This window comes from Neocloeon triangulifer, unplaced genomic scaffold, assembly GCF_031216515.1.
Source record: "Neocloeon triangulifer isolate White Clay Creek 2 clone unplaced genomic scaffold, ASM3121651v1 ptg000013l, whole genome shotgun sequence".
NCBI lineage: Eukaryota > Metazoa > Arthropoda > Insecta > Ephemeroptera > Baetidae > Neocloeon > Neocloeon triangulifer.
In genome coordinates, this window is record NW_026775555.1 from 5,494,063 (window position 1) to 5,519,564 (window position 25,502).

At 37.5% G+C, this 25,502-nt stretch overlaps 5 protein-coding genes across 7 annotated transcripts in view; 2 read left to right on the top strand and 3 right to left on the bottom strand.

The window, feature by feature from the left end:
* The window catches only part of LOC132198548 (synaptotagmin-12), a 28,863-nt gene extending 14,474 nt beyond the window's left edge, over nt 1-14,389 (top strand). The window contains exons 7-9 of the mRNA XM_059622609.1: nt 12,075-12,209; nt 12,267-12,386; nt 12,876-14,389. Of these exons, the coding sequence (XP_059478592.1) occupies nt 12,075-12,209; nt 12,267-12,386; nt 12,876-13,046 (426 nt within the window). The 3' untranslated portion in view covers nt 13,047-14,389. The remainder of the gene's footprint in view (nt 1-12,074; nt 12,210-12,266; nt 12,387-12,875) is intronic.
* LOC132198549 (V-type proton ATPase subunit B) lies at nt 8,283-11,550 on the bottom strand. Its single transcript, XM_059622610.1, has 5 exons — nt 11,366-11,550; nt 10,691-10,938; nt 10,467-10,638; nt 10,119-10,405; nt 8,283-9,818 (listed from the first exon to the last, which is right to left on the bottom strand). Exons 2-5 carry the CDS (start codon nt 10,934-10,936, stop codon nt 9,021-9,023), a joined length of 1,503 nt encoding a protein of 500 aa, XP_059478593.1. The 5' UTR covers nt 10,937-10,938; nt 11,366-11,550; the 3' UTR covers nt 8,283-9,020.
* Nucleotides 14,390-14,666: 277 nt separating the features above from the next.
* Nucleotides 14,667-17,267, top strand: LOC132198547 (peptide-N(4)-(N-acetyl-beta-glucosaminyl)asparagine amidase). Its single transcript, XM_059622607.1, has 9 exons — nt 14,667-14,786; nt 14,860-15,077; nt 15,125-15,358; nt 15,416-15,736; nt 15,790-16,203; nt 16,259-16,443; nt 16,510-16,727; nt 16,796-16,957; nt 17,012-17,267. Exons 2-9 carry the CDS (start codon nt 14,871-14,873, stop codon nt 17,182-17,184), a joined length of 1,914 nt encoding a protein of 637 aa, XP_059478590.1. The 5' UTR covers nt 14,667-14,786; nt 14,860-14,870; the 3' UTR covers nt 17,185-17,267.
* LOC132198546 (tyrosine-protein kinase hopscotch) lies at nt 17,187-22,043 on the bottom strand. The gene is made up of 18 exons (XM_059622606.1): nt 21,897-22,043; nt 20,996-21,828; nt 20,686-20,936; nt 20,508-20,627; nt 20,295-20,455; nt 20,117-20,236; nt 19,938-20,065; nt 19,673-19,885; nt 19,496-19,617; nt 19,292-19,445; nt 19,091-19,238; nt 18,905-19,036; nt 18,718-18,848; nt 18,543-18,662; nt 18,347-18,490; nt 18,118-18,285; nt 17,895-18,064; nt 17,187-17,844 (listed from the first exon to the last, which is right to left on the bottom strand). Exons 2-18 carry the CDS (start codon nt 21,743-21,745, stop codon nt 17,541-17,543), a joined length of 3,336 nt encoding a protein of 1,111 aa, XP_059478589.1. The 5' UTR covers nt 21,746-21,828; nt 21,897-22,043; the 3' UTR covers nt 17,187-17,540.
* Nucleotides 22,044-22,272: 229 nt separating this feature from the next.
* LOC132198881 (uncharacterized) lies at nt 22,273-25,186 on the bottom strand. Of its 3 annotated transcripts, none has more exons than XM_059623158.1 (8): nt 24,872-25,186; nt 24,159-24,336; nt 23,877-24,107; nt 23,712-23,769; nt 23,325-23,450; nt 23,180-23,270; nt 22,863-23,124; nt 22,273-22,747 (listed from the first exon to the last, which is right to left on the bottom strand). In XM_059623158.1, the coding sequence occupies exons 5-8, from the start codon at nt 23,441-23,443 to the stop codon at nt 22,578-22,580; spliced, it is 642 nt and encodes a 213-aa protein (XP_059479141.1). In that variant the 5' UTR covers nt 23,444-23,450; nt 23,712-23,769; nt 23,877-24,107; nt 24,159-24,336; nt 24,872-25,186; the 3' UTR covers nt 22,273-22,577. The 3 variants fall into 3 exon arrangements, with proteins under 3 accessions (XP_059479141.1, XP_059479140.1, XP_059479139.1); XM_059623157.1 differs by having other exon boundaries at nt 24,159-24,394; XM_059623156.1 differs by having other exon boundaries at nt 24,159-25,186.
* Nucleotides 25,187-25,502: the final 316 nt, after the last annotated feature.

Below are 25,502 nucleotides of genomic sequence, written 5' to 3' on the forward strand. Positions count from 1 at the left end.
AAAAACAAAAGCTTGGTATTTTTATAATTTCATAAATTGCGTGCTTCTAAAAAAGCGGTCGCTTTCATCTCTTAATTGGCACTTTCCATTAGCACATTACTGCGTTAATTTGAGAGCAAGGCCAATGGAAACAAGCATTTGCAAGTTGATGTGAATGCGGAATGCTTCAAGGGTGGTAGAATTTAAACGAGAGGAAAATAATATTAAAACATTTTCAGATTTGGAATGAATTAAATGTTAAACGATATTAAGGACACGTTGAATTCTTTTTAATTTACAACTTTAAAAAAAAAAAAATTATAATTTAAAAATAAAAATTACTCTTTTAAAAACTATAGATCCGACGATTTTTAACACAAAATCAACCAAAATATCCAATTTTTAAATAAAATTTTCTCATATTTTATAATAATTTTTCAAAAATTATAGCGATCGTCCTGACAATTTTGCCCAACTTTAGAAGAAGAAAGTAAACACGTGTCATCGATTATCAGTAAAAGAGGGCCTCTTTTTAAGGCCACTCTATGGTAATCACACCTTATCGTGTAGCACCGAACGCAGCTAATCAATTTTAAGCCTGTCAAAACAGCGATTCGAGTGCCGCGCTCTCAAATCCACCGACCTGCGCCACTCATTATTCAGCGGCGCACCGGAATACAAGCAGTGTGTGGTGTGTTGTTCATCACGTCACCCACATTACGCCTCACACTTTGCGTGCCGCGAATGAGGCAACAAAATCAAGCCTGTTAGCTTCGGATCGAATTTGAAAGAGAAAACATAAAAAAAACCACATGTTTCTAATCTACCAGAAAATAGGGACAAACATGAAACGCCTGTTAAAATTGACCTTAGGCAACCTGGTGAACTTTAAAGGTGTGCCGGTTGCATAGCGGAAAAAAGTTTTGCTTTTTAGGTTATTGCAAATTTGAATGGATGAAAATGAATGTTATTTAATCTGATTTGTTTGCAAGAACACTTTATACAGAAAATAATCAAGTTTTTAACTGTTTTTTACTTTTCTAAAGAATTATTACTGATTTTTTTTTTTTTTTTTTTTTTATAAATTGACTTTGGCTTACGAGCGCCGGTTTTTGATTGGAAAATATTTGCGCTCGGCACCACTCACTCTGAATAGGCCCTCAACTGTAGTGGCTGTGAAAAGTCGTAACCGCCATTCTCGTCAACTGATCAATAGAATTTAATTAGTATTTCGACCTTTATCACTCTGGCGATACACACAAGGGCCGAGAGCGGCGTTGCCGCCACCGATTCCGCCAAGGAAAAAGAAGAGCGCTTGGCACGATAATAGGCTCGGTCGTAAAATAAAATAAAAAAACGAGAGGAAAGGGCGCGGTCTTGCAGCTGGAATTTGACCAGCACTTTATATCGCGGAAATGTGCTGCTGAGCAAGAGCTTTTAAAGATGAACTGCCTCGAAAATCACGCCAGCGCTGCAAAATTGCTCAGTCGAGGATGATAATGTCGTCCGTGCGGGTGAAATGATCGGGAGAGGTTATCTATAAATTGATTTTTTGTAGATTTGATAAATTGGTCTCTTAACTACGTCAATTTAGGTAATATAAAATAGATTATAGAGTATAATAGAAAAAAAATATTACAAAAAAGTTATAAATTTTTTTCTTAAAATTAACTTTATTTGTATGAAATGTGTTTTTTTTTTAACGTTTGACAGCTCTGGATTTTTTCTTAATTAATAGTTCAATATTATAAAAAAAGGTTTAAAATATTTTGACCATCCCACACAATGGGAAATCCAGATTAAGTTCTGACGCACGCACCACGCACTATTTTATGCACAAACATCAAACGCTTTGCAGTCTTAGCTGTGATCATAATTAATTGCTGCCCAGGCTGGGCTAATGTACTCCCACGTCGCTGCGCAGGACGATAATGCCTCTGGGCACCGAGTTGAGCCATTTGAGGCTTACGTAATTCGTAATTTAATCATCGGAGCAGAGCGGCGTTGTTAATTGTCACGCGCAAAATAACACGCACTTCACCAGAAGCGCCGCAGCAAGAGCCACTTGTGCCCGGCAAATTACATAATTTAGCGTGCTGCCCCTTTTCTTACGTCTTCCAGAGGACCCTTTTAATTATTTAAAGAGGGAAACGAGAAAATAATTTTTTTGCTTGGAATTTTTATACTCATGACTCATGACAAGTTAAGAATGATACACCAATATGTACATTAATGTTGAATTTCTCATTAGTTCCAAAATTCGTTCAGAGTCCCGTCAAGCACTCTATTGCAAACAATATTATTCATATAACTTTTTAAAGATCAGAACTGGATGCAGTTTGCTAAACATCTTAAAATTTTGCACTTCCGACTATTTATTTATAAAAGGGATTAAAATTTGTAGAGCTTTTTTGTATTGGTTTTAAAAAATAACACTGTATTATTAATTTTATTTTGCTTTGCAATTTACATTAAAAACATGAGAAACTAATTTAATTAAGAGATTAAATAAATGTAACTGTTTTAAAGACTTAAAATTATTATTAAAAATATGATTATCTGTGAATTTTTAACAATTACATGTAATTATAAAGATCTTTTTTAATTTTTTTTTTAATTTGTTCTAGTTACCAACTCTTTATTTCCCTTAAAAAATAAATATACAGAAATTTTGCACAAGTTGCCAAAACATTGCAGCTTTGACCGCGACAGCAACAAGCAAAAAAGATAATACAAGACGCTAAAATAATTCCCCCTATTCCGACGCAAACTTTTTCCTGCCCGGAAAGCAAAGTTGTCGGCCGCAATAAAAAAGTAAAGAAAACATTTGTGCGAGCGCGACAGGAGAGAAATCGATTCGGCCTAGACTTTTGTCGTTTTTGCCCAAGCGACGTGCGTGCGAAAAGATAAATGATTACATCTGGTTGTTTGCTACTACAGTGCTGTGATTTCAGGAAAAGACTCTTCCAAAAGCAAAACTCGTCGTCTTCGATGCTCATCGATCTCTGATAAAATATTTCATGATTTCAAAAATGTTTGAAAAAAGCTAGTTTTAAAACAAAGAAATCAAAACTTGATGAAAAAGAATTAGATTCATTTTTATTCCTACTAGTAAAAATGTTAATGTACTTAACTTTTCCTTCACTAGAGATATACTTGCAGATATTTAATTTAAAAAGATTAAATTACATTTATATTTAATATGCTTCATTTTTTTTATTAATTTCAGAGATTTTTGCTTCAAAAAATCAAGCTAGTTCAATCAACCTCTGATTCAATTTGTTTTTTTCTACTTTCTTACTTTTTTTATATTTTCTCTATCGTGTTTCGTCCTAGATGGAAATCTGCATATAGCATATTTGATTTATCGTACAAATTACGTTTTGAAATGCAAGTAATTAATCTTGAGCGTCAAAGGACTCACACGTCTCGGAATGTTTAATATGTGCCGACAGAATTCAATTAGTGCACTATGGTGGTTCGCGTGCTGCGTTTTCTTCCTTTCGCTTCGCCCAATAATGCGAATCGAGCTTTTCGCTCACCAGCAGGGAGCAACAACGAAAATGATGAGCGAACGCAGCACGCGGGAGCTCTCGACATTGGTTTTCGAAACTCATCTGAACAATAAATTGGTAGCAGATATTATCCGTTACATGACAGCCAGGTCTCTTAAATGATTCATAAAAAAAAACACACACACACACACATCGCATCAGTGAAAAGCTGACATTGTATTCGTTTCACCGCGATCAACCCTTGATCGTTAATTTCTGCATCAAAGTAAAAACAATACAATCTAAGCCTGAATTAGATTCTGGTTAATTAATTACTTTAATCAACTTTTATCATTCCATTTTCAAAGCAGAACATCGTTAATTCTAGCTTGGAAATTTTACCAAAACTGTTTTAATCGGCGATGAAAATTAATTTCATGATTAGTAGTGCCGTATATAGGATAATGCTTGCCTCAATAACCATCCGCGGATAATATCGGTTTAAAAAGGCAAATTGGTTAAAAGATTAAATTTGCATTTTGTTTTTAACATTTCGGGACTCTTGTAAAATGCCCTGTTTGGTGAAGTAGAATCTAAAGAAATAATTTTGTCCCTTCAAAACAATTTTTTTGCGCAAACTAAAGTTTGATTAAAGTCACGTTTTTTTCCAACCTAAACAAGCGCTTGTGTTTATTTGCAATTGTACGATGGCGACTCTTTCTGTGTTGCAATCAAACATTCAATATGTGTACTAATGCTCATGTTGCTCTACGTCGTGTGTTCATAATAGTACACATCAGATGCATTATTACGTTAATGTACTGCAAATCAATACTCTTCTGCTATAAAAGCAGCAAAAAATGCGCAGCTCTTTGCTTGTAGCGAATGCAATTTTGCTTCGCATCAGAAGATCAATTTGGTTTAAAGATGAGATAATTTTCAACCAAAATTTTGTACAAAACTAATCTTATTATTAAATAATGATCTTAAATTCATTTCTAGCAATTTCATTCATAAAAAATACTCGCAAAAAAAACAATTAATCAGTTTACTCATTGCTTTACTTCTTTCTGTAGTGCCCATTTTTCACAAACTTAATTAAAATGAAAATGTTTTTAAAAAAAATAGCATAAACATATTAAATTTAAATTTCAAAAACAAATTTTAATTGAATTAATTTCCCAAGTTAAAAAAAAAGAATGCCTAAGTACAAGAATATTATGATTTTAATAAATTTTCTTATTAAAAGTTTTGGTTGATGACATCAAAGGACTAATCTGCCCAAAAACATAGAGACTCTAATTCTCATCTCGTGCGTCATTGCTCAAATCCTTGCGAATAAAGCTCGTCGAACTGCTTCATTTGCTTGCAAACGACGACCGTTTTTTTTTTTTGCCTTTGACAAGGCGCAGCGAGCGAGAGAGAGACACGCTCAGATAGAAATTCGCCGCTTTTTATTTTCATTACACGGCCGCAAACAAAAGGCAGCTCATTTTCCGACTGCAAGTTTTACTCCGATATTAGTGCTTTGCGTTTTATTATTTCGCTGGCGAGAGAGGGAAAGAGAGGGATGCGAAAAGGACGTGTGGCGCACTGCAGCTTCTGCTTTTACTCCAGCGAGAATGTATCTTTTCGACGGAGCCACCCGGCCCGTGATAAATATTTCATCCGGAGCTTTTAGCCCGCTGAATTTTACATTTCCAGGAATCGCAACTTGTTGTGAAAAAGGTTCCGCGTTCTCTCGAATAATAATCGGCTGGAGCCGAGCATGATGATGATAGAGTTATTGATTCGCGACCGAGAGGATTCCCGAAGGTGCAAATTACTATGATGAAAAAAAAGTCAGCCGATAACCGACCCAGAGGGCTTATTTTCAAATCATTTTTGAATATTTATCACAGCCGTCAGAGACCTTTCTAAGGAATTAGCAAACTTTTGCATAAATTCTATTTAATAAGATTAAGGAAGCAGCGGAGTATTTTATTGAAAGGCATCCAAAGTGCTCATGGTAGATTGAATCACCTTTAAAAACTTTCCAGGCAACTTCTCACTAAAACTAAGTTTCTAAAATTGAATTTTGCAGAGTGATTTCTAAAACTAAATGAATTTAATATCAAGATTCAAGAAGATGTTACGAGTTGAATCAACTCTTGCTGCAATTTGACGTATTTATTTCCTTAAAAAAAAAGAAAAGAAAATATTATAAACCTTAAATATAAAAGTTACTCATAATCATTTAAAAACAAATCAAATTTTATTTCAAGAACGATTTCCTGTCGATGTAAATTTGAATAAAAAACAAATTATTAGTAAATTTTTCACGTCTTTCGGAAGAGAGAATGTATTTAAAATATTGAAAAGTAAATTATTTATAGTTTAATATTTGATGAACTCTAAATTCACCAAAAAATTTGAATGTTAAAAATTAAGATATACTACGTACCGAGCTGGTGGCGAGGAAAGTTTTTCAAATTTTCCAATTCCAAGTATTATGATAATTAAAAACTATTTTTATAAGTTATCGCCTTTTCAAAGAATCGAGCCATCTAACAGACTTAATTATCTTTAATTATTTCTGAAACACTCTCCACACGCACGATATGTTAAGACCAGCCATTAAATTTTGACGGCGCATTGATTTCCTCTCTGCAAGAAGCAAATATAAGTCCCTTCCTGGCCTGGCCGAAATTAATTGGCTGCTCGCTGAAGATGAAAAGCTATTTTAGAAAATTCGCACCTCTCCAAAACACGTTTGCACAAAAATGAATGAGCTATAAAAAGGAGCGCTTTAATATCATATCTGCGCAGGAGCCAAACCGAGCGAAGGACCTTTCATTTCACCAGGCACAGCACAGAGAGCCTGGCATGGAAATTCTCAGAATATTTCCAGCGGAAAGGTTCGCTTGCAAAGGAAAAGGGATCGAGCGCAAAATTTCCACGCCGGCAAATAATCCTGCCGCATTAGTTTGACCTTTTGTTTGTGAGACGGCGACTCTCTGCGAAGAAGAGTTTTCCATGCGTCCTTTCTAGGGAACCAATTCTGCTACATCAAAATCGCATTTGGTAGCAGGAAAATCTTCTGTGCGATTCCAACTTGATGCGTTAAGTGCAAATTGCAAAAATCAATAGTCTTCGGAAAATTTTGCGTTGAATAATAAAATTAAAGATTTACATTTTATTTCAAGGCGGCCAGATTTGTAATTCATTCTATTTATTTTAATATCATTTTTCTTTCGAAAAATTATATAGAAATTTATGAAAGGGTTATATTGAGCTTATTTTCTCCCCTTTCATAGTTTTGCTAAAATCTCTCCGCCTAAATCGACGAATAGACCTTCTAGCTTTTGCGCAAATTGATGGCCTCACAAATATCATCCTTTTAAGAAAAGGGCGGTGTGTGTTTTTGCCGCTGCGAGATTTGGTCCCATGTGGGCCGAGGGTTGCCGCGAGATTTAGTATCTTCATCATGGCGCACACGCAGGCCCCATCCATCCCTGCTTTGCCACCTCGAACCGAGCTACGGCCTCGCGCTTTATTCATGTGTGTGCGAATTGCGAATCCGACCCTTCGGCTTTGTTAGCATGAGATACCAACACTCTAATCTACTCCGGCCTGCCGCGCGCGTCTGTGTCCGTGCTTTATTACGCGCTCAGCCGCTCTCTTGTGTTTGCCGGTCGTGTGGACTCGATGAAATATTCAGCTTGAGTTCGTTATTGCCTTTAGAGACAGTGCAAATTGTGAAACTCAAATAAATGCATATATTTTGAGAATTGAAAAATTAAAAAAATACATATTAATATCTTATTTATATTTTCTTTCATATTTATCATTAAAATTAATAATTTTAATAATACTATTGATTTTATGCTGATTTGAATCTAAAATCGGCTTTTCCTCGATGGGTTTTGTGAGGTGTTCATTGTTTATAAGAAAAAACAATATCCCATCTTAAACAATGAACAACTCACAAAACCCATGGAGGTAAAGCTGATTTTAAATCCAAAATACCATGAATCAACTCTCAATCGTGAAATTCTACCACAATATTAATTTTAAATTATCTGTTTATATGATTTCTCAATTATATTTTTAACAGTGGCAATATAAGACATAAAAATGATTGCTTTTAATTTTATTAGTAAATCTATATAAATCAAATACACTTAATAAGTTAACACTGATTTAAAATTGACTGTTTTTAGAAAGTTAATTATTAAATTTTTATATATTAAAGATATATTTTTTAAATAATTTAATTTAACATTTTATTAATTAAAATTATATGTTTAAATTCTTTTTTATTTTTATAAATATATTTTTAATTACATTGTATGTTCATAATATTTTAAACATTTGAATATTTTAAGTATAAAATTTTATTTAAAAAAATTATTTTTAAATGTGTTCTGTACATACAAATTACCCTTCATTCAAATATTCTTATATCGTTTACAGTCAAAATAATCTTTTCTGATGGATTGTTATGTTTCATAATTAACCACACATGATAAATTTGAAAATCTAAAAGCCAGCAAGTATATCCATATCATGGCAAACATGTTATGCGGGCTGCCTTTCTCTGCGCTTTGTTATCGCGTCAAGTTTCCCGCTGGCTTGCTGTTTTGTATGTGCGGCCGGGCTTTCAGTTTATTGGTGCGAAAATTAACGAATTCAGACTCTGCTCTTTTTCCACCGCAGTGTTAAAAGGGCGGCCAAGTCCGCGCCCTATTACTGCCTTCGGACGTGCCCGGAAAAGCGCCGCTTTTATTATTTTCTGCAGAAGGAAAATGGGAATAAAAAAGCATAACGTTCGTTCATATACGACTCTTTATTGCATGGTAAATGCGAAAACAATACTCTTCATCTCATACTGGAATCGAATTCCGCTGCTGAATTTAACAAGTGACGATGCAACATCAAAATCCAAAATAAAACAGCAGAATCCTGGATAACAATTTTCATTTGTCTAAATGATATGACTTTGGAACAGAAAAATATATAATAACTTTCAAAAGAGAATTGGGCGTTTTGGAAACTAGTTGTGGCACTATAACGACTCAATATAACTTTTTTTAACTAAAACTGTATCTACAAGAAAATATAAGCTCAGCTCCCGTGAATACATAAATTGAACTTCGGTTTGCACCCAAAACTAATCGAGACCTCAGTCGGTGAGGAATGAAGATAAGACTTTGCATTGCTAAACGTTATTATTATTTCTTGATCACGCTTTTGATCGGTTTATTGTATACACATTCATACATTTTAATATTTACCGGAATGAATTCGCACAACCCAAGAACCTTTACAACACACAGGCCCGAGTATAGTTAAATATGGTACACGATTATACAGGAATTTACAATGAATCTGAAACAAAACTTTAAACTTGGAGGAATTTTATCACAACAATAATTAATATATTCTTTCAACAACTACCTAACTTTTATTGAGTGAAAAACCTTTCCGAGACGATCGGAAACGCTTTCCCCTCGTTGCTTTTCTATTTTGTGTGTGATAATCATCGTCGGCCGGGGGTTGACTTTCTTACTGCCTGTGCATGTGGCGCGAGTCGCGGGGGTAGAACTCGGCCAGGGTGTTAGCGGGGATGCGCTTGAGCATCTCCTTGGGGAAGATTCGCAGCAGTTGCCAGCCGATGTCGAGCGACTCGAAGACGGTGCGGTTCTCGTAGTTGCCCTGGGTGATGAAATTCTTCTCGAACTTGCCCAAGAACTCGAGGTAGAGCAAATCGTCAGGGGTGAGCGCCTCCTCGCCGACGACGGCCTTCATGGCCTGCACGTCCTTGCCGATGGCGTAGCACGCGTACAGCTGGTTGGACACGTCCGAGTGGTCCTTGCGGGTCATGTCCTCGCCGATGGCCGACTTCATGAGACGCGACAACGAGGGCAGCACGTTGACGGGCGGGTAGATCTGTCGGTTGTGCAGCTGCCGGTCCACGTAGATCTGCCCCTCGGTGATGTAACCTGTCAAGTCGGGAATGGGATGGGTGATGTCGTCGTTGGGCATGGTCAGGATGGGGATCTGCGTGATGGAGCCGTTGCGGCCCTCGACGCGGCCGGCACGCTCGTAGATGGTGGCCAAATCGGTGTACATGTAGCCGGGGAAGCCGCGACGGCCGGGCACCTCCTCCCTGGCGGCCGACACCTCTCGCAGGGCTTCGGCGTAAGAGCTCATGTCGGTCAGGATGACCAGCACGTGCTTCTCGCACTGGTAGGCCAGGAACTCGGCGGCCGTGAGCGCCAGACGCGGGGTGATGATGCGCTCGATGGTCGGGTCGTTGGCCAGGTTCAAGAACAGGCACACGTTCTCCATTGAACCGTTTTCCTGCAGACATAAAATTTGAATATTTTTTATTGCAATTTCAATGTAAATTGAACCTGAAACTAAATTTACTGATCTGCTTTTGGGTTAAAAAACTATTTCTTATAAAAAAAATCATTGAAAAAAGCAAAAAATCCCATATATATTCTGATAACAATATAGTTAAAATCATTTTAAAACCAAAATTTCTTACATTAAAAGCTTTGAAAATACTTTTGTAATGACAGATTGACCAGTCAATTTTTCTTAATTTTTCCTTTTAAAATTTCGGAGCCCGAATTTGTTACCAATCATTGAACCCACCTCGAAATCCTGCTTGAAGAAACGGGCAGTCTCCATGTTGACACCCATGGCAGCGAACACAATGGCAAAGTTGTCCTCGTGCGAGTCCATCACCGACTTTCCAGGCAGCTTGACCAGACCGGCCTGACGACAAATCTGGGCAGCGATTTCGTTGTGCGGCAAACCAGCGGCCGAGAAGATTGGAATCTTCTGACCACGGGCGATTGAGTTCATCACGTCAATGGCCGAAATTCCGGTCTGGATCATTTCCTCGGGGTAGATACGAGACCAGGGGTTGATGGGTTGACCTGTTTACAAAAAAATTTCAGTTAAAATTTTATGATTTTAAATGGTTCATTTCAATCGTACCCTGAATGTCGAGGTAGTCCTCAGCCATGATGGGAGGTCCTTTGTCGATGGGCTTGCCGCTGCCGTTGAAGACTCGGCCCAACATATCCTCAGACACGGGGGTTCTCAAAATATCTCCGGTGAACTCGCAGTCGGTGTGTTTCGCGTCAATGCCCGAAGTTCCCTCGAACACCTTCAGAGTTACATTTTAGTCTTTTGGTTTTAATTTCTTTTTTTAATTTTACCTGAACGACGGCCTTGGAGCCGCTGACTTCCAGCACCTGTCCAGACCTTTTGGTTCCGTCCGCAAGGGACAGCTGGACGATTTCAGCATATTTGGGGAATTTGACGTCGTCCAGGATGACGAGGGGGCCGTTCACACCGGACACGGTCTTGTACGTCAGCCTTGGTTGCGAAATGTAGTCCCTGGTGATGGCCAGGGCGTGTTCCTTGTTGGCCTGGTTGGCCGGCATTCCGTAAGATCGAGACATTTCTGAAAAATAATTCAAATCAATTAAATTATAAATTTCAGACAAAATTACAATCAAAATTATGACACAGGTTTTCTGATGTAAAATAAAGTTTTTCAGGTGAATTTTAGAAAATTATGTAAATTCAAACAAAATTCACTAAAAAATAGGTTGAGTAGGGTCAAAATGGTCAAAGGTGGGCGTTTGAAGCGCGTTTAAAAGGCTAGATGCCCTCAGGGCAAAACTCCAGATTTTGGCCCCAGATTGAGTCAAAAGTGGTGAAAAGTCGGAGCCAAACTTTCCGAATATAAAACTTTTCAACCAACACCCCAGTTTTCCGCACGCGAATCGCGTGATTCGACAGATATCGGCTTGAAAAACTTGCAAGCAGGGCCAACATATGGTGGCTTCGAAACGTTATCGATCGACCCGAACTAGCGGAAAACGCACCTCACGTCTCAGCGACGACTTCTCGCAGCTCAAACTGTTGAAAAATGGGTTCTCTGGACCTTCTCTGAATTCAATGAAACCCGAATTCGGCCGTCGAAAGAGCAGAAATTCGACGAGACGCAGCTGCTTGGCGAAGTGTCGGAGGCAGTCAGCAGGTCACAAGACCGATCGTTCGTTCGCCAACTCGCAACTTGGCGAACCTGGCGCTGCCGTCGGCGGGCGGCGCTTTTGAATGCAGACGATGGTAGGCAACACGCATGACAGGGGTGCGCAGCGGGTTGCCTAACATGTATACCGATGGGGTTTGGACTTGGAACAGGAGGAATGAGGAATATATCATGGCAATTTTAATATTTATTATTAAAATTTAATCATACTCTATGGCCAGTCAGAGTTCAATCCAGCGTTATATTTACATACATGTTGAAATTTTAAAATTAAATAATCGTAAATAATCGTGCGTGTTGCATTGAATAAACAACGATTAAACAAAAAATAATACAAAAGATAGAACACCTGCAGACAAATTTTAAAACTTTATACATAATTACGAAAAGGTTTCTATTATTTTTTATATATTTTAAGAAAAAAATTAAAAAAAAAGCATCTTTCTTCTCTCAGTTGACCAATACTCTAAACCGGCAATTGATAGAATAGATATTAGAAAAGCAAAGTAATAATTTTATATTTTCCTCTCTTTTTTCCCCAGAGAGGCACAGAATTTGGCGAGCTCATGTTTTCCCTGAGCTACCTTCCGACGGCGGAGAGGCTGACGGTAGTAGTGGTGAAAGCCCGCAATTTGCACTTCCCATTAACAGGAGAGACTGGCGACTCTTTTGTGAAGGTCAGTATAGAAATTTGACACTGCGAGAAAATGTTCTAAGAGTCATGCTGCGTACAGGTATATTTACTTCAACACGGTAAAAAGGTGCACAAAAAGAAGACGTCGACCAAAAAGTCAGAACGGAGTCCCATTTTTAATGAGGCCATGATTTTCAGTGTACCCGCTCATTCCTTACAGGTAAATAAAACTATTCTACCAAATGTTTTATCAAAAGCTATATACAAAAATCTAAATTTAACTTAATTAATTACAAATTTAGAAATGAAACTTGAATTCATAAATAACATTTAGAAATATAATTATTTGTAGAGTTGAGACTAGGCTGTTCCTCAATAATTTGTATTTGGATTGGGTCTGCTGGTATTTAGCTACATAAAAACAGCTTGTGTGGCTGAAATATGTACCCACAATTGCCCACAATTAAGAATGGGCTGAAAAAATTAAAAAACAAAAAATCAATTTCAAATTTAAAACCATAATTTTTTAAATAAAAATGTTAAAAAAAAATTGCAATAAATTTATACTGTATTTTAAAATATTTAAATAAATATATTTTAGAATTTATTTAAAAAAAAAAGATTTTCTATAATTAAGAATTTTTTTTTAAAAGCCAAAGAAAGATATAGACTATGAATTAATTAATGTTGTTTTTCTTCTCTTCGTCAGACTATTCAGCTTCGACTGACTGTGGCAGAAAACACAGGCGAGCCGCGGGCGCTTTCCGTCGGGCACGTGATTGTAGGTTCGCAAGCCTCCGGCAAGGCTTTATCTCACTGGAACCAAATGCTAACGTCGCTGAGAAAGCCCATCGCCATGTGGCACCCGCTGAGGAAGTGATTCTAATAAAGGGCCAAAGCAGCGCCGTTCCACGCAGAGCAGCACAACTTTAATTGTATAAAAATATATCACTTTTCTAAATGGATTTGGGATTTTGTAAAAGTTGTTGATAACTTAATTGTACTAGGTGAACTTGGGTAACTTTCCACTGTACTAATTTATACTATATTTAATTTTGTTTTTGTGTGGACGTGGAAAAATAAGGAATGGTTTTTGTCGTTAACATAATGTTTAAAAAGAATTAATTATTATCAGACAAAAGACAAAGACCAAAATAAAGGCTATTAATAAGCAATGTTGTAATTTCTCATTAATATTTAAAGAGATATATTATAAAAAAAATTCTCGACACCCTTGTTCAACATGGTATTTATATTTATTTCTATGTTTATTTTCTCCCAAACTTAAAATAGATAACTCATTTTTTTATGAATTTAATGAATAGGAAATTCTACTGTGACTGAAAATGTGCCGTTGAAAAGAAACTTACTAATATAATATAATCTTATCTAATTGTGATACCAGAATACTAACTGTTATTATTAAAAAAAATAACAAATAACACAATATTTATCTTCCAAAAATATGACACGAGGAGATGGATGTAAGAGATCCCAATAAGTGTGAAATATTGTGTAATATTCTACAATTAAGGTAACGAAAATGGCATAAAAGTAAATTAGTATTAAATATCGCAAAATGCAAGTTGTAGTTTTTTAATTCCACCAATTAAATCTGTCAAATCTTGATAATTACAAAAAGAATTTAAATTTTATAAGTTCAACGATAACAAAAAAGTAAAACTTCAATTTCTTTTGAAAATTTGGTAACAAGTTGATGGAAGTCATATGTATTGAGAAATTTTGCGGACAATAATCTTGCATTACATACATATTGGAGTGAAAAAATTATTGCCAATTATTATACTCAAACCTGAAAATACTATTCTCAAGGACAGTACAATAGTTCATTAAGCATTATGAAACGAAGAGATAAGAGATATAATATTCACTGCGCAGAAAAAGGAAATTGCTTCTCAAATTGAATCAGATTTTAATTTTCATAAAAATATAAAAGTGTAAAAGATATTTTTAAGTGGTGCTATTCTGCATAATTTGTTTCAGAAAATAACTATTATACTATAAACAGTCTTGATACTCCTCTTACCTCGTTCTATTTTTGCAACTATAAAATACCACTTTAAAAATTTTAAATTTGATTTAGTTTTTTAACTTCAGCACAATTCAGTATTAAGAAAATGTTGAAACTATAATTTTGATGCCACAAATTTCTTGTTTCATTATGAGAAATAAAAAATACTGCTCTTATTTCCATTTTCAGATATCGGCATCGCTTATTTGTGAATGTTCTTTCTTTGTAACGTTATGTTTAGTGGGAATAAAAAAAATCGAAAAAAATATCTGGAAAAAGGATAGTTTTATTTTTCAACCAGTCCAAATTTACCTCACTCTCTTGGCATTTTATTAATAAGTAATAACTAGTATTTAAGAATAAAATATCCATATAATATAATTATCATTATGAATTATCATATTTGCTAAAATTAAATATTATATATCATTTCCTAGCGGCCGACAGCAGAAGCTTATAAAGGGGCGTGCCAGGTGAAAAGTGAAAATCTGCTGAATGTAAAAATAATTACTACGAAAACATTGTACAACTTAAAAATTATACCAATATTCTTGCTGAAAAAGAATCCGGCCAATTTTTATTTTGAAGGTTTGACTTTTCGGAATTCCTTTTTTTTAAATTTTAATAAAAATTTCGGCATTTATGTATTATGAAACAACAGAGAGATAAAAGATGAGTGCCGTGGACCAGTTAGAGGAGAACCCAAAGGATGTTTTCGAGACGGCAGTTCGTCTGCTGCTGACAGTGGCTGACAACATCCTCAACAACCCCAGTGAAATCAAGTACAGGCGTCTTAAGTTGGCAAACAAGAATGTGTCTGAAAAGCTGCTACCCGCCATTGGTGCGATCGAGTGCCTTTTCGAAATGGGCTTTGATGAAGTAAAAATTAATTCTCACGGAATCTCTTTAATCAAATTATTTTGCAGGGAGACGACAGTTTTGTGATGGCAATGTCCACATCGCTGCAAAACTTGCGAACGGTCAGAGAAAAATTGGCGAATTTGCAGAGGAAGATCAACGAGCCAAAACCTTCAACGTCCGCCAATCAATTAAGTCTCACATCGAAAGCTTCCACTTCCTTTTTGGCTCAAAATGATGATCAGCATTTCACCAGCGAGTCCTTTAAAGTTCCCACGTTCCACCGAATCACCAGCTCGATCGTAGAATTTTCCAAATTAAATGAGAATATAACTATAAATTTATGATATTTTCCATAGAGTCCAAGGTTTCTTCAATCTGTTGAGTCCCGCGCCCACGACGTCCTTCAATATGAGAGCAAGGCTTTACAAGCAAGGGCTAGGTCTGTGGTTCCGGTGGACGAACTGTGGCTGCGAGCCCAGAAGGCTCTAAGCAACCATCAGTTGGAGAAAATTGGCGTTGAAGATGTAGAGGAAAGAGGACTTCCAGATCTGATGCTCTATGAGCTGTTGCAGTGGTTCAAATATGAATTTTTCAAGTGGGTCGACCAGCCCGAATGCCATAAGTGTCAGGCCAAGACTACATTTGTTGGGATGAGCTCAAACCCAGAGCATTTGAAGGCAAGCAAATTTTTAACTTTTAAATCGATAGAAAAAAAACATTTTTTTTCCAGGAATCAGGACGCACTGAGGTTTTTGCCTGTCCATCTGGTCATGAGACGCCTTTCCATCGTTACAACAACCCAGCCAAGTTGCTGCTGACCCGTCGAGGTCGCTGTGGAGAGTGGGCAAATTGCTTTACCCTGATTTGCAGGGCGCTTGATCTGGACGCTCGTCTAGTCGTCGATGAGACCGACCACGTCTGGACGGAAGTTTGGTCCGTGACCCAAAATCGGTGGCTCCACTGTGATGCGTGTGAGGCAACTCTGGACGCTCCGTACACCTACTCGGCTGGCTGGGGCAAGAAACTGACCTATGTGATTGCGTACTCGAGAGATGACGTCCAGGACGTTACCTGGAAGTACACGCAGGAAGCGGTGGCAGAAGTGAAGAAAAGGAGAAAACTTTGCACGGAGAGACAACTCCAAGTAAATATTTTCTAGTAAATAATATTTAGGAGTTGTGTGTAATTAATTTTATTAGAATCTGTTGAATGTGATTCGATTCCGACTGCAAGAGAAAGTGACTCCAACTCGAAAGAAATTTCTTCATAACAGAATGATCAATGAGCTGATGTCGATGATTTACATTCCTGGTCAGACAAAGGCTTTAAAAAGTACTGAAACGCAAGGCAGGACCTCTGGCTCAGAAACCTGGAGGCGCCAAAGGTAATTAAAATAATTTTTTTTTTAAATTACAGAAATTACATTTGAAAAATAATTATATGCATTTAGACAGGAGACCGGTCAAATTAATTCCAACTGGATTTGGAGACCCAATGGGCAAGAGCTTGCAGCTGGTCAGATGGTTGTGAAGTACTCCACAGCGCAGAATGTATATGTCAGGGATTCAGGAGACAAGATTAGCGGGTGGGCTTGTGGAGTCAAATCAGCCACCAATATAACCAGAAAGGTCGAGCGGGACTGGAAAATGGTTTATTTGGCTAGGGCAGGTACTACTAAAAATTTTGAATTTTTCCTATTTGCTTGATTTATGTTAATATGTTTATAATAATGTCAGAAGGCACACAAAGTGGCTCCCTGGAATGGAGATTCGAGATCCCGGAAAAACAGAAAATCGGACGTGTTGAGCTCAGCTTGCCAACAGCTCTCTACGAGACTGGCCAAATTCGATGGAAAATCTGCGGAGAGGACCCCGACCTCTGTTTCATGGTTCCATTAAGTAAGAAATTTAAATTATAAGTGAGTGTTGAAAGTATTTTGTTTTGATTTGCAGATCAATCAACCTTTGTGACAGGAGATTTTAAAGGTTGCTCAGCTTTGACAATTAAAGCAGATTTGACTGGAGGAAACGGAGAATGCGCTTGGCAACACACGCAGATTTCTCGTCAAGCAGAGGGCGATGCGTCCTTTCCACTGCAGTTCAAGGTTCAGATATTAAACTCGTAAAATGTGATATTTGAAAATTTGTGCTAGATGTTTTTATTAAAGTTTTCCCAATAAAAACTTAAAAATACAAATAGGAAAATAACACTCAATAGATTTTTCATTCTTGGATTCACCTACCAATCACATAATTACACTTTGTGTGTCACATTTATTCAACATCAGTCTAGTTATTTATAAAATTTATATATTCAAATTCAATTACGTAATCTATCGAGTTTCAATTTTTTGAAAAAAAAAAACTAAGAAGATTTTAAAAAGAGATGTAACGCCCCATATTGAAATGCAAAGATACAAAACATAGAATTTCAAATGACTTTGGCACAGGAAGCTTTGAGTGCAGGTTAACAACACAAGGATTAAGCAGTGATCAGTTTTTCAATCTGCGAAACAAGCTGTATGAAAGTTGGTCTTTTGTGGCTGTCGGCGTTCCAACAAGGCACAAGAAGTTGGACGTACAGCTTCTGCGGACACTGGGGAGGACAGGCAAGGCGCTGGCCACTCTCCAGCGCAGTCAGTAGCTGTCGGGCCTCCTCTTCTGCTGGCCAAGACCCCAGTTTTGGGTCCTCGCCAAAAGTGAACAATTCGTATAATGTAACTCCATAAGACCACACATCTGAGCTAAGCGAAAATTTTCCGTCTCGCAAACTTTCCAGAGCATACCTGATAAAATAATTACAAAAAAATACAATGAAATATATAGATTTTTTTACCATTTGATTGGCAGCTCTCTGTGAGTTTTAAGAATATAGTAATGGTTCTTCTCCAGATTTTGGGCCAACCCAAAGTCTGAAATCTTCACATGGTTGTCACTGGCGACAAGAATGTTGCGTGCAGCAAGATCTCGATGCACAATATTTTTGCTACCTAGATACTCCATGCCCTAAAAATGATTAATGAAATTTAAAATTCAACGTGAAAAATTCTTGAATTCACCTTAGCAACATCAAGAGCAAACTTTAACAGCTGGGCTTGAGTCAGAGTTTCTTGGTGTATTTTCAAATAACTTTGCAAAGATCCGTGCTGGACAAACTCCATCACTAGAGTGACTTCTGGCTCTTGGATGACGCCAATAATCTGCACAATGTTTGGGTGCTCCAAAGTCTATAAGGCAAATAAATGTTATCAAAAGTTGAAGGATAAATTCAATTCAATTAATAGCTACCTTCATAATTGCAATTTCTCTTTCAAAGTCTTGCAAGCAACTCGATATTGCATCTCCTTTAAGTCGCTTCACAGCCACCAGTTCTGGCTCTTTGTTCATTGACTCTCGTTCCAAAATTCCTCGATAAACATCACCATAAAATCCCTGTTTCATATAAAGATATTGGAAATTTTAAAAGATTTAGTTTTTATAATACTTGGCCAATTTTCCCCTGCAGCACAACATTGCACTGAGCATCTAACTCAAAAATAGGAGTCATGCACGGGTTCGACAAGTCCATCCGTGACCAAAACGAAGACAGGTCAGGAAGCTTATCCTGCATATTAAAATAACAATGTCAAAATTATTCAATTTGAGATTTCCAACATTACCCTCCCCTCTCTTTGAAGCCATGTGACATCGATGGGGGAATCTTTCAGGCTTAAATTATCACACGAGAGCTCCAGTCCAGGGTTTAGCAGACCAAAACAAGGATTTTTTGTTTCATCCAAAAAGGTCGTATCTTTAAAGAGAAAAATAATATAAAAACAGTATTAAAATTTCTGGAAAAAAACCAACCTGTGGCACCAGAAGCCAAACTGGAACTTGAAGTGGAGAGACTAAAATTGGCAATGGACACCGTTTCGCCATTGCCATGGAATGATTGAGGGAAGACGGTAGCGTAACTGTGCTTTCGCCTCGAGTTGAAAACTGTAAAAAAAGTTTTTTAATACATGTAATTTAATAAAGGCAATTGGTAAATACCTTGGTATAGGATTTGATTTATATCTCGCATGATTGCTTGGGGCCTCTTTCGACTGTGCACATCTGTGTCCCAAGTTTCTAGAAGAAGGCGGTAAATATCCGATGGACAGTATTCTGGAGGAGGCAATCTCTTTCCCAAAAGATAAAACTGTGAACATAATTTAGTAATTATTCATTAATTTAAAAGCCTTGATTTCCAACCTTTTTCATTGAAAAAGTTTCATCGGCTTTGGACGGCTTCTGGCCATATGAAAAAATTTGCCAAACAGTTGTGCCAAATGCCCAGACGTCAGCAGCAACCGACTTTGCAGCAGAGCCCATATTTTTATAGCACTCGATTGGTATCCACGGAATGCTAAATTGAAGATGAAATTATTTATTGTTATCTTAAAGTGATTTATTTACTCTTTGTCGCTGTATTGGTGTAGTCCCGGATCAGTGAGCTTCACGTCGAAAGTATCATCAGTGTGACCGGAAACCATAAGTTGGTGACAGCGAACGTTGCCATGGACAATTCCTTGCTCCTCCTTGAATTAAACTTATTTAATAATTTTGTTCTAGGATTTTCCGATAATTACGTACCATGTGCCAAAGAGCAGTAGCAAGAGCTGTGCTTGCTTCGACCAAATCCTCAGGTTTCATAATAGGTTTATTTCTCTGAAGATACTGATCTAATGGGCCAAGCTTCAGGTACTCAGTAACCATGGCAACTGGACTGCACAGGGTCACTCCATAGAATTTGACCACAGAGTTAGACTGCAAGAATGCCCATTGGTTTGCAAGCCTCAGAAACTCCTGCAATGAATAAGAATTAAAATATTTGAAGCAGAAATAACAGTAGTTTTACTTTGTAGTATTTATCTTCATATTCTGACATTAGAACTTTCATTGCTGCCTCCACTTTGGTCGATTTTGATAACTGCAGCACACAACGATACACAGCACAAAGACCTCCTTCTTGGAACTTCTTCTCACCTGAAGGAATAAAAGGAAGTAGAAGTTGTTAAAATCGAAATTAGAACTTACCCTTGAAAACTTGCATATTTCTGGGATTTATGCATCGTGGGCCGCTAAATTCTCCACTTATGCTGGACGTTTGATCCATATTCGCATTATCCAATTGGCACAAGAGAAGAGGAGATTGATCTGAAATATTAAAACCGCCATTGAGTTGAAGAAAAAGTAGGTAAAATTTAATCCAAACCATATTCAGAAGGAGGTAAGCACTCTTCTATATTAATCTCGCCACCAGCAGCTTTGTACTTGGTGATGATTTCATTTATATTCGAGTAGCTTAGTCCATCCATTTGAAACAAAAATTGGCCGGAGTTTATTTTCTCAATTTTGTAAGTCTTTGGTTTTGAGCTACAATAAAAGGAAATTTAGTATTAAATTAAGCAAACATTACAGCACTTGCCTTCCATCTACACAGACATCTAAGAAATAAGCTTCATACTGCAACTCACTTTCTCGTAAAATGTAGCAGCCAGGTTTGCAGCCACGTTTTTCTTCCAATTTGGCATAGGAAAATTCCCCGCTAACGTAAATTCAAAGTTTAATTATTTATTTTTGAGGTTATAAAAAATTGCAATTACCCAACAGGTCCATGGCACTTAAGGAGACCAAGTTTGAGCAGCGAAGGAGTGAACAAGTCAATGCAAAGGTTGAATGTCCACTTTGAGATTAAACGATAGTAGCCGTCGAGTAAGCTGACAAATGAGTACATGGTTTGCTTATTGGCAAATTTCAGGTATGAAGGGATTCCATTTCTCCTTGATATCTCCACAGTTCCATCGTCTCGGACCGATATGTAGCACAGACCTTCTATTGAACACAACTCTTTCCACTAAAAATAAAAAGGTTATTTTTATTGTGATCAATTTTTAAGATCTATCCAATGCTTACGTCTTTCTTTCCTTCAACGCAGATCCAAATTCCAGGCAACGTTTTGTGAAACGGATTTACACTCAAGTTGATTTTGTAAACGACTCCAGCCTCGTCAGTCAGGGCTCGGAACTCTTCAGTCAAATAGTTAGGGGCCATCTCCTCAAAGCGCTTGATGTAAACACTCTTGACAAAGGCAGGATCGTTCTGTCCACTATTTTGGATTTTGTCCAAACTCTCCATGATGGGTCTCTTCATGAAGAATGAGTGATGCTTGACAACTTCTCTCGGAATGTACTTTTTGTAGTCCCTCTTGACCACCGAGATGGGCACCTTCTTTTCCAGGATCACCCGGTACATGTCTGTAACTCCAAGACCAGCAAGGGCTCGCCTGTGCTTGTCGAAGACAATGTCCTGGATTTTGTTCTCGATGATGTCGTTTTTGCATTGGTGGAAAAAATAATTGAAGGCGTTGATGTCAACCTTCTTTAGGCGGCTGAAAGTAGCAATGCGAAAACGCATCCTGAAGTCAAACTCCAGGTTGTCCAGCGAGGCTAGAGCCACGTTGGGGTGCAGCCATATGGGATTGCTGTCGATGCATGGGTGAACTCTGAGGGAGAACAAGTGTCGAGCTACAGGACCTATGCCCAGACCCTTGGAGAGAAGAATGCAGAGGTCTTCAGCAGTGGAACAGCTCTTGCTGATGGCCACCCTTCGAACTTCTTCGTCAATGCAAAGGTAAACAACGGCTATTGGATTGCCCTCGCCCATCGTTAATAAATTTAGAAATTTGACAACTTTTCGTCATCAAGATGTGAATTTCATTAGCCTCAAAATCCTCTTCCTTCAAAATTCTGAAAATATTTTAATAAATCAAAAATTTTAACTCCGTTTTCTAAAATTTGGTTTCCTGGGTTCAAACCTTTGAAAATCAAGACATCGCCAGTGGCATCAACAACTCAAAATATTACATAAAAGCACCAACTCGGCCATCGCTACAATATCAAGCACACAAGTATGTATCCAGCAGCAAACAGCCCACCAAGCAACCCACTAAGGAGCGTAAAATGGTTAGGAGGGGCGAAGGGGCGGGACTGTCTGGGTGACCTTGGGCCCAGTCCTATCTTTTAACATTGAGCTGGGCCATAAGCCACCTCCTCTTCGCCTCTCCTATCCCATTTTACTCTCCTTACAACCCACCACCCACCATATCAGTTTAGCCAACAAGCTAAAAATTCCATAACGGAATATTATGCATGTAAAACTTATGTGCAGATGTGATGAAAATAATTTAACAATTCAATTTAACTTATATTTATTTTTGTCATACAATTTTTCTACATTTGAAACCTGAAATAAGAAAAGTTATAAATCATCTCGGACAATTTTTTTTGTTAGGTAGGTGTAATTTGTGTTTACACACAGACGATCAGAGGGATCACAAGACACGGACACAGACAATTCTTGTTGTTCTTTTTCTTATTTTTCTGCTGCTTGGTGTAGCCGAAAAAAAGGTGAGCGTAAATTTTAAAACGCAAACAAATTCAATAAAAATAAATAATATATAAAACAAATAAACAGGTACATCCATGAGAAAATTTGATTACTTCGGCAGCTGCAGGTAGCGATTTCCGTTCCAGTCACAAAGCGAAGAGCTGTTGTCCTCCATGTAGCAGCAATGACCGCAAAAATAGTTGCCGTGACGACACGAGGACTCGAATTCAGCAGCCACAATAGAGCAAATTCCGCAAAGATGGTCTTCGCCAAGAAAAACTGCAAAAACAAGAGTTTCCACATCAGCTTTAGAACTAAGGGTGTTGACTTATTTATGCTAGCAATTTTCTGTGTGTTAGCTAGTGTGAACCTATAATTTACATAATGTCCTTACCGTGTGAATAGAGTGTTCCTGAAGCCTGGGCAAACTGGTAGAGAAGAACTAGCTGCTCTTGGGATGTGCTTATCTTCTTTATCTTGCGAAACTCGTTGAGTATGATTTGTAGAAAGATAAATACATTGTCTTGATCTGGCAGTTTCGCGGTTGAGGCTGATGCTTTCGCATCAGCAGGCTCCTTGTAGACATCGAGATTCATTGCGCTTAGGATCTTGGAAAAGCGAGTCTTATCGTTCGAAGTCAGTGGTGTAGCCAGTATCTTTAAAAATAATATAAGTGAACAAGTTAAAAAAATTATAAAAAACAAAACAAACCTTTGCATTCTCAAACTCCGTTGATAATTGAAGAATTGCGTCGAAACTCTCTTCGGCTGCACCACCATGATCTCCTTGTCGACGATTTTTTCTAAAACACAATATACATGGAGATTTCACATAAATTACATACAAATTAGCTTACATTGTAAAAAACGAGTTGCCAGGCCACGGACAATTTTCATCTATAGCACACTTCTTCCCATCCTTTAGTACACAACCACAGCAATATGTTGTTTGGTGAGGACAATTGTCAGCTCTCATGCTTCCCCTTTGGAAAGTAAAGGTATTGAAATTATTAGCTTTATTCAGATTCAGAGTATTTATTTAAATGTCTCGTTCTGCAAGACATTACAACAAAGGAAGATTACTAAAGCGTATGTGTGTCGCTTGATTTTTTGATAATAAAAAAATAAATAAGAATATCATTAAATGTTAAAAGTGAGAAAAAGTCAATATATGGTAAAAGAAATTTATATTTTACATAAAATTATTGTCCAGTTAATGCTCTCAATATTGTTTCTTAACATACCTTCGTTTACAGCCTTCTACGCAGCAGAAGCCAGAGGTTCTGGCTTGCTCTGGATATGCTGTAAGCAGATAAGAAAAAGAGGAAAAAATGAAAAAAAAATAATAATTTAATTACCATATGTGGCTAACTAATGGTTAAATCAGGAATTAAGTCAATAAAATATACCTAGGCTCAATATTTCTTTGCACGTGAGGGAGAAATTTGCAATCAACAGCTGTTGGTCATCAATGCAAGGCTTTTTAAATGTGGTGAGAAGTCCTAGCACTAAGCATTGCTTGCAAATCTAGGTTGCTTTGCTGGCGCGCCACCGGACTGCTTTTTGGCGGCCTCCAAGGCAACGGTTAAAATTTCATCTGATTTCGATGAAATGTCCGCCGGCAACGGATGTTTTAGAAGCTGCAGAAACATAAATATAATGCAACATAATTAAACTATGAGTGAGCTTACTTTTTTCTTCTTCATTTCTGTGGCTATGATTGGATCAACCTGCCCGCTGCCGCTAGTGGTAGTGGCCATGATGTATGTAAAGAGGTGCGCGTGATCAAGAGGTGACAAAGCAGCTAGCTAGCTGGTGAATTCCTCTGTCTGCTGTTTTGGGCTCAGCACTTACTTCGGCTTTGCACTCCTAGAGAGTATTATTTGTGCAACGGCTGCTTCTCTGAATATTCACTTTTTGTGTTTGACTGTGCATGTCGACAAAATGGGAATAATTATTTAATTATTTGGTATGTCAGAACTGAGAACAAAACAATTTAATAAGCCTGGGGCACAAGCGCCTTTTATTTGTCATCAGGAATCCATGATCTACACACCGTCGTAGAATGTGGTGCATTTTGAATTCGACAAAATAAATGGCTACAAAAATTGCAACTGTGCGACTTGATCTCGCTGATCGCAATGCTCCACATTCTTAACAATCATATTCGGGATCGCATTCCGAGCGGTTTTTATAATTGTACACACAATTATCAATTAATTTCACGCGCGTTTAAGTGAAATTTAATTGCAAAAAGAAAATATCCAGGAAAATATATATTAAATTTTATTTAGGCTTCAGACTAGTTAATGCGTGCATAGCGCGCAACACGCGGCAAATGAATTGTATTTTTTTTAGTTACAAATTTATATATAATAACGTTTGTTTTCTGGCTCTTACATACCGGACAGTGTAGTGCGTGCAGTGTTGAGCACCTCGTCAGCGCTGATTTCTACTCAGTGGACTGGGGGTAGTTTAACAAAAACGATTAAACAATTACGACGTGTACAACAAAGGCAAATGAGGACGAACAGATTCAACTTGGATTCAACTTCAACAGATGCTATAACAATAAGATAAGATGCATGGACTACGGCAGCTTTATATACCTACCCCCACTCCGTGCTTTTTCGTTCTCTGTGATTATTCTTTGGGTTTTAAAAATAGAGTGCATGTGTTTGTTTATCCACAGAAATTGTCAGGGAACACAAAATAGCGTTCGTTTTCATTTAAAACCCTCCTCCCCTCCCTGGCGTTCGACTCTACACCAGAGGCGAGGCGCTGACGGCAGCCAATTTTCTCCCCTTTGCTCCAATTATAGTCCCATTCATGGCGGCAACTGGCAGCACCTCCTTGGGAGCAAGAAAGATGTTAGCGAGAGCACCAAGCAAAATGAAAAAAATGAGGATTTATTTTTGTCTTATAATTTTGCTAGATTTAAAATTGGAAAGAAGGAGAAAAATTAACTTCTTGAAATAAATCTTCTCGAAAATTGTTTTTATTAGGTTGGTGTGACTTGTGTTTACACACCACAC

Excerpts from the sequence above, each read along its gene's own strand:
- LOC132198546 (XM_059622606.1), bottom strand. The coding sequence starts at position 21,745 with ATGGGCGAGGGCAATCCAATAGCCGTTGTTTACCTTTGCATTGACGAA. Across the intron at positions 20,456-20,507 it reads GATGTCTGTGTAGATGGAAG|CTCAAAACCAAAGACTTACA; the intron begins GCAAGTGCTGTA and ends CTTTTATTGTAG. Across the intron at positions 18,065-18,117 it reads TTGCTCTTGATGTTGCTAAG|GGCATGGAGTATCTAGGTAG; the intron begins GTGAATTCAAGA and ends AATCATTTTTAG.
- LOC132198547 (XM_059622607.1), top strand. The coding sequence starts at position 14,871 with ATGAGTGCCGTGGACCAGTTAGAGGAGAACCCAAAGGATGTTTTCGAG. Across the intron at positions 16,204-16,258 it reads GCACGGAGAGACAACTCCAA|AATCTGTTGAATGTGATTCG; the intron begins GTAAATATTTTC and ends TAATTTTATTAG. Across the intron at positions 16,728-16,795 it reads GGTTTATTTGGCTAGGGCAG|AAGGCACACAAAGTGGCTCC; the intron begins GTACTACTAAAA and ends TAATAATGTCAG.
- LOC132198881 (XM_059623158.1), bottom strand. The coding sequence starts at position 23,443 with ATGAGAGCTGACAATTGTCCTCACCAAACAACATATTGCTGTGGTTGT. Across the intron at positions 23,125-23,179 it reads CGGAGTTTGAGAATGCAAAG|ATACTGGCTACACCACTGAC; the intron begins GTTTGTTTTGTT and ends TTATTTTTAAAG. Across the intron at positions 22,748-22,862 it reads AGGAACACTCTATTCACACG|TTTTTCTTGGCGAAGACCAT; the intron begins GTAAGGACATTA and ends TTGTTTTTGCAG.
- LOC132198549 (XM_059622610.1), bottom strand. The coding sequence starts at position 10,936 with ATGTCTCGATCTTACGGAATGCCGGCCAACCAGGCCAACAAGGAACAC. Across the intron at positions 10,639-10,690 it reads GCTCCAAGGCCGTCGTTCAG|GTGTTCGAGGGAACTTCGGG; the intron begins GTAAAATTAAAA and ends GTAACTCTGAAG. Across the intron at positions 9,819-10,118 it reads TCTTCAAGCAGGATTTCGAG|GAAAACGGTTCAATGGAGAA; the intron begins GTGGGTTCAATG and ends TTATGTCTGCAG.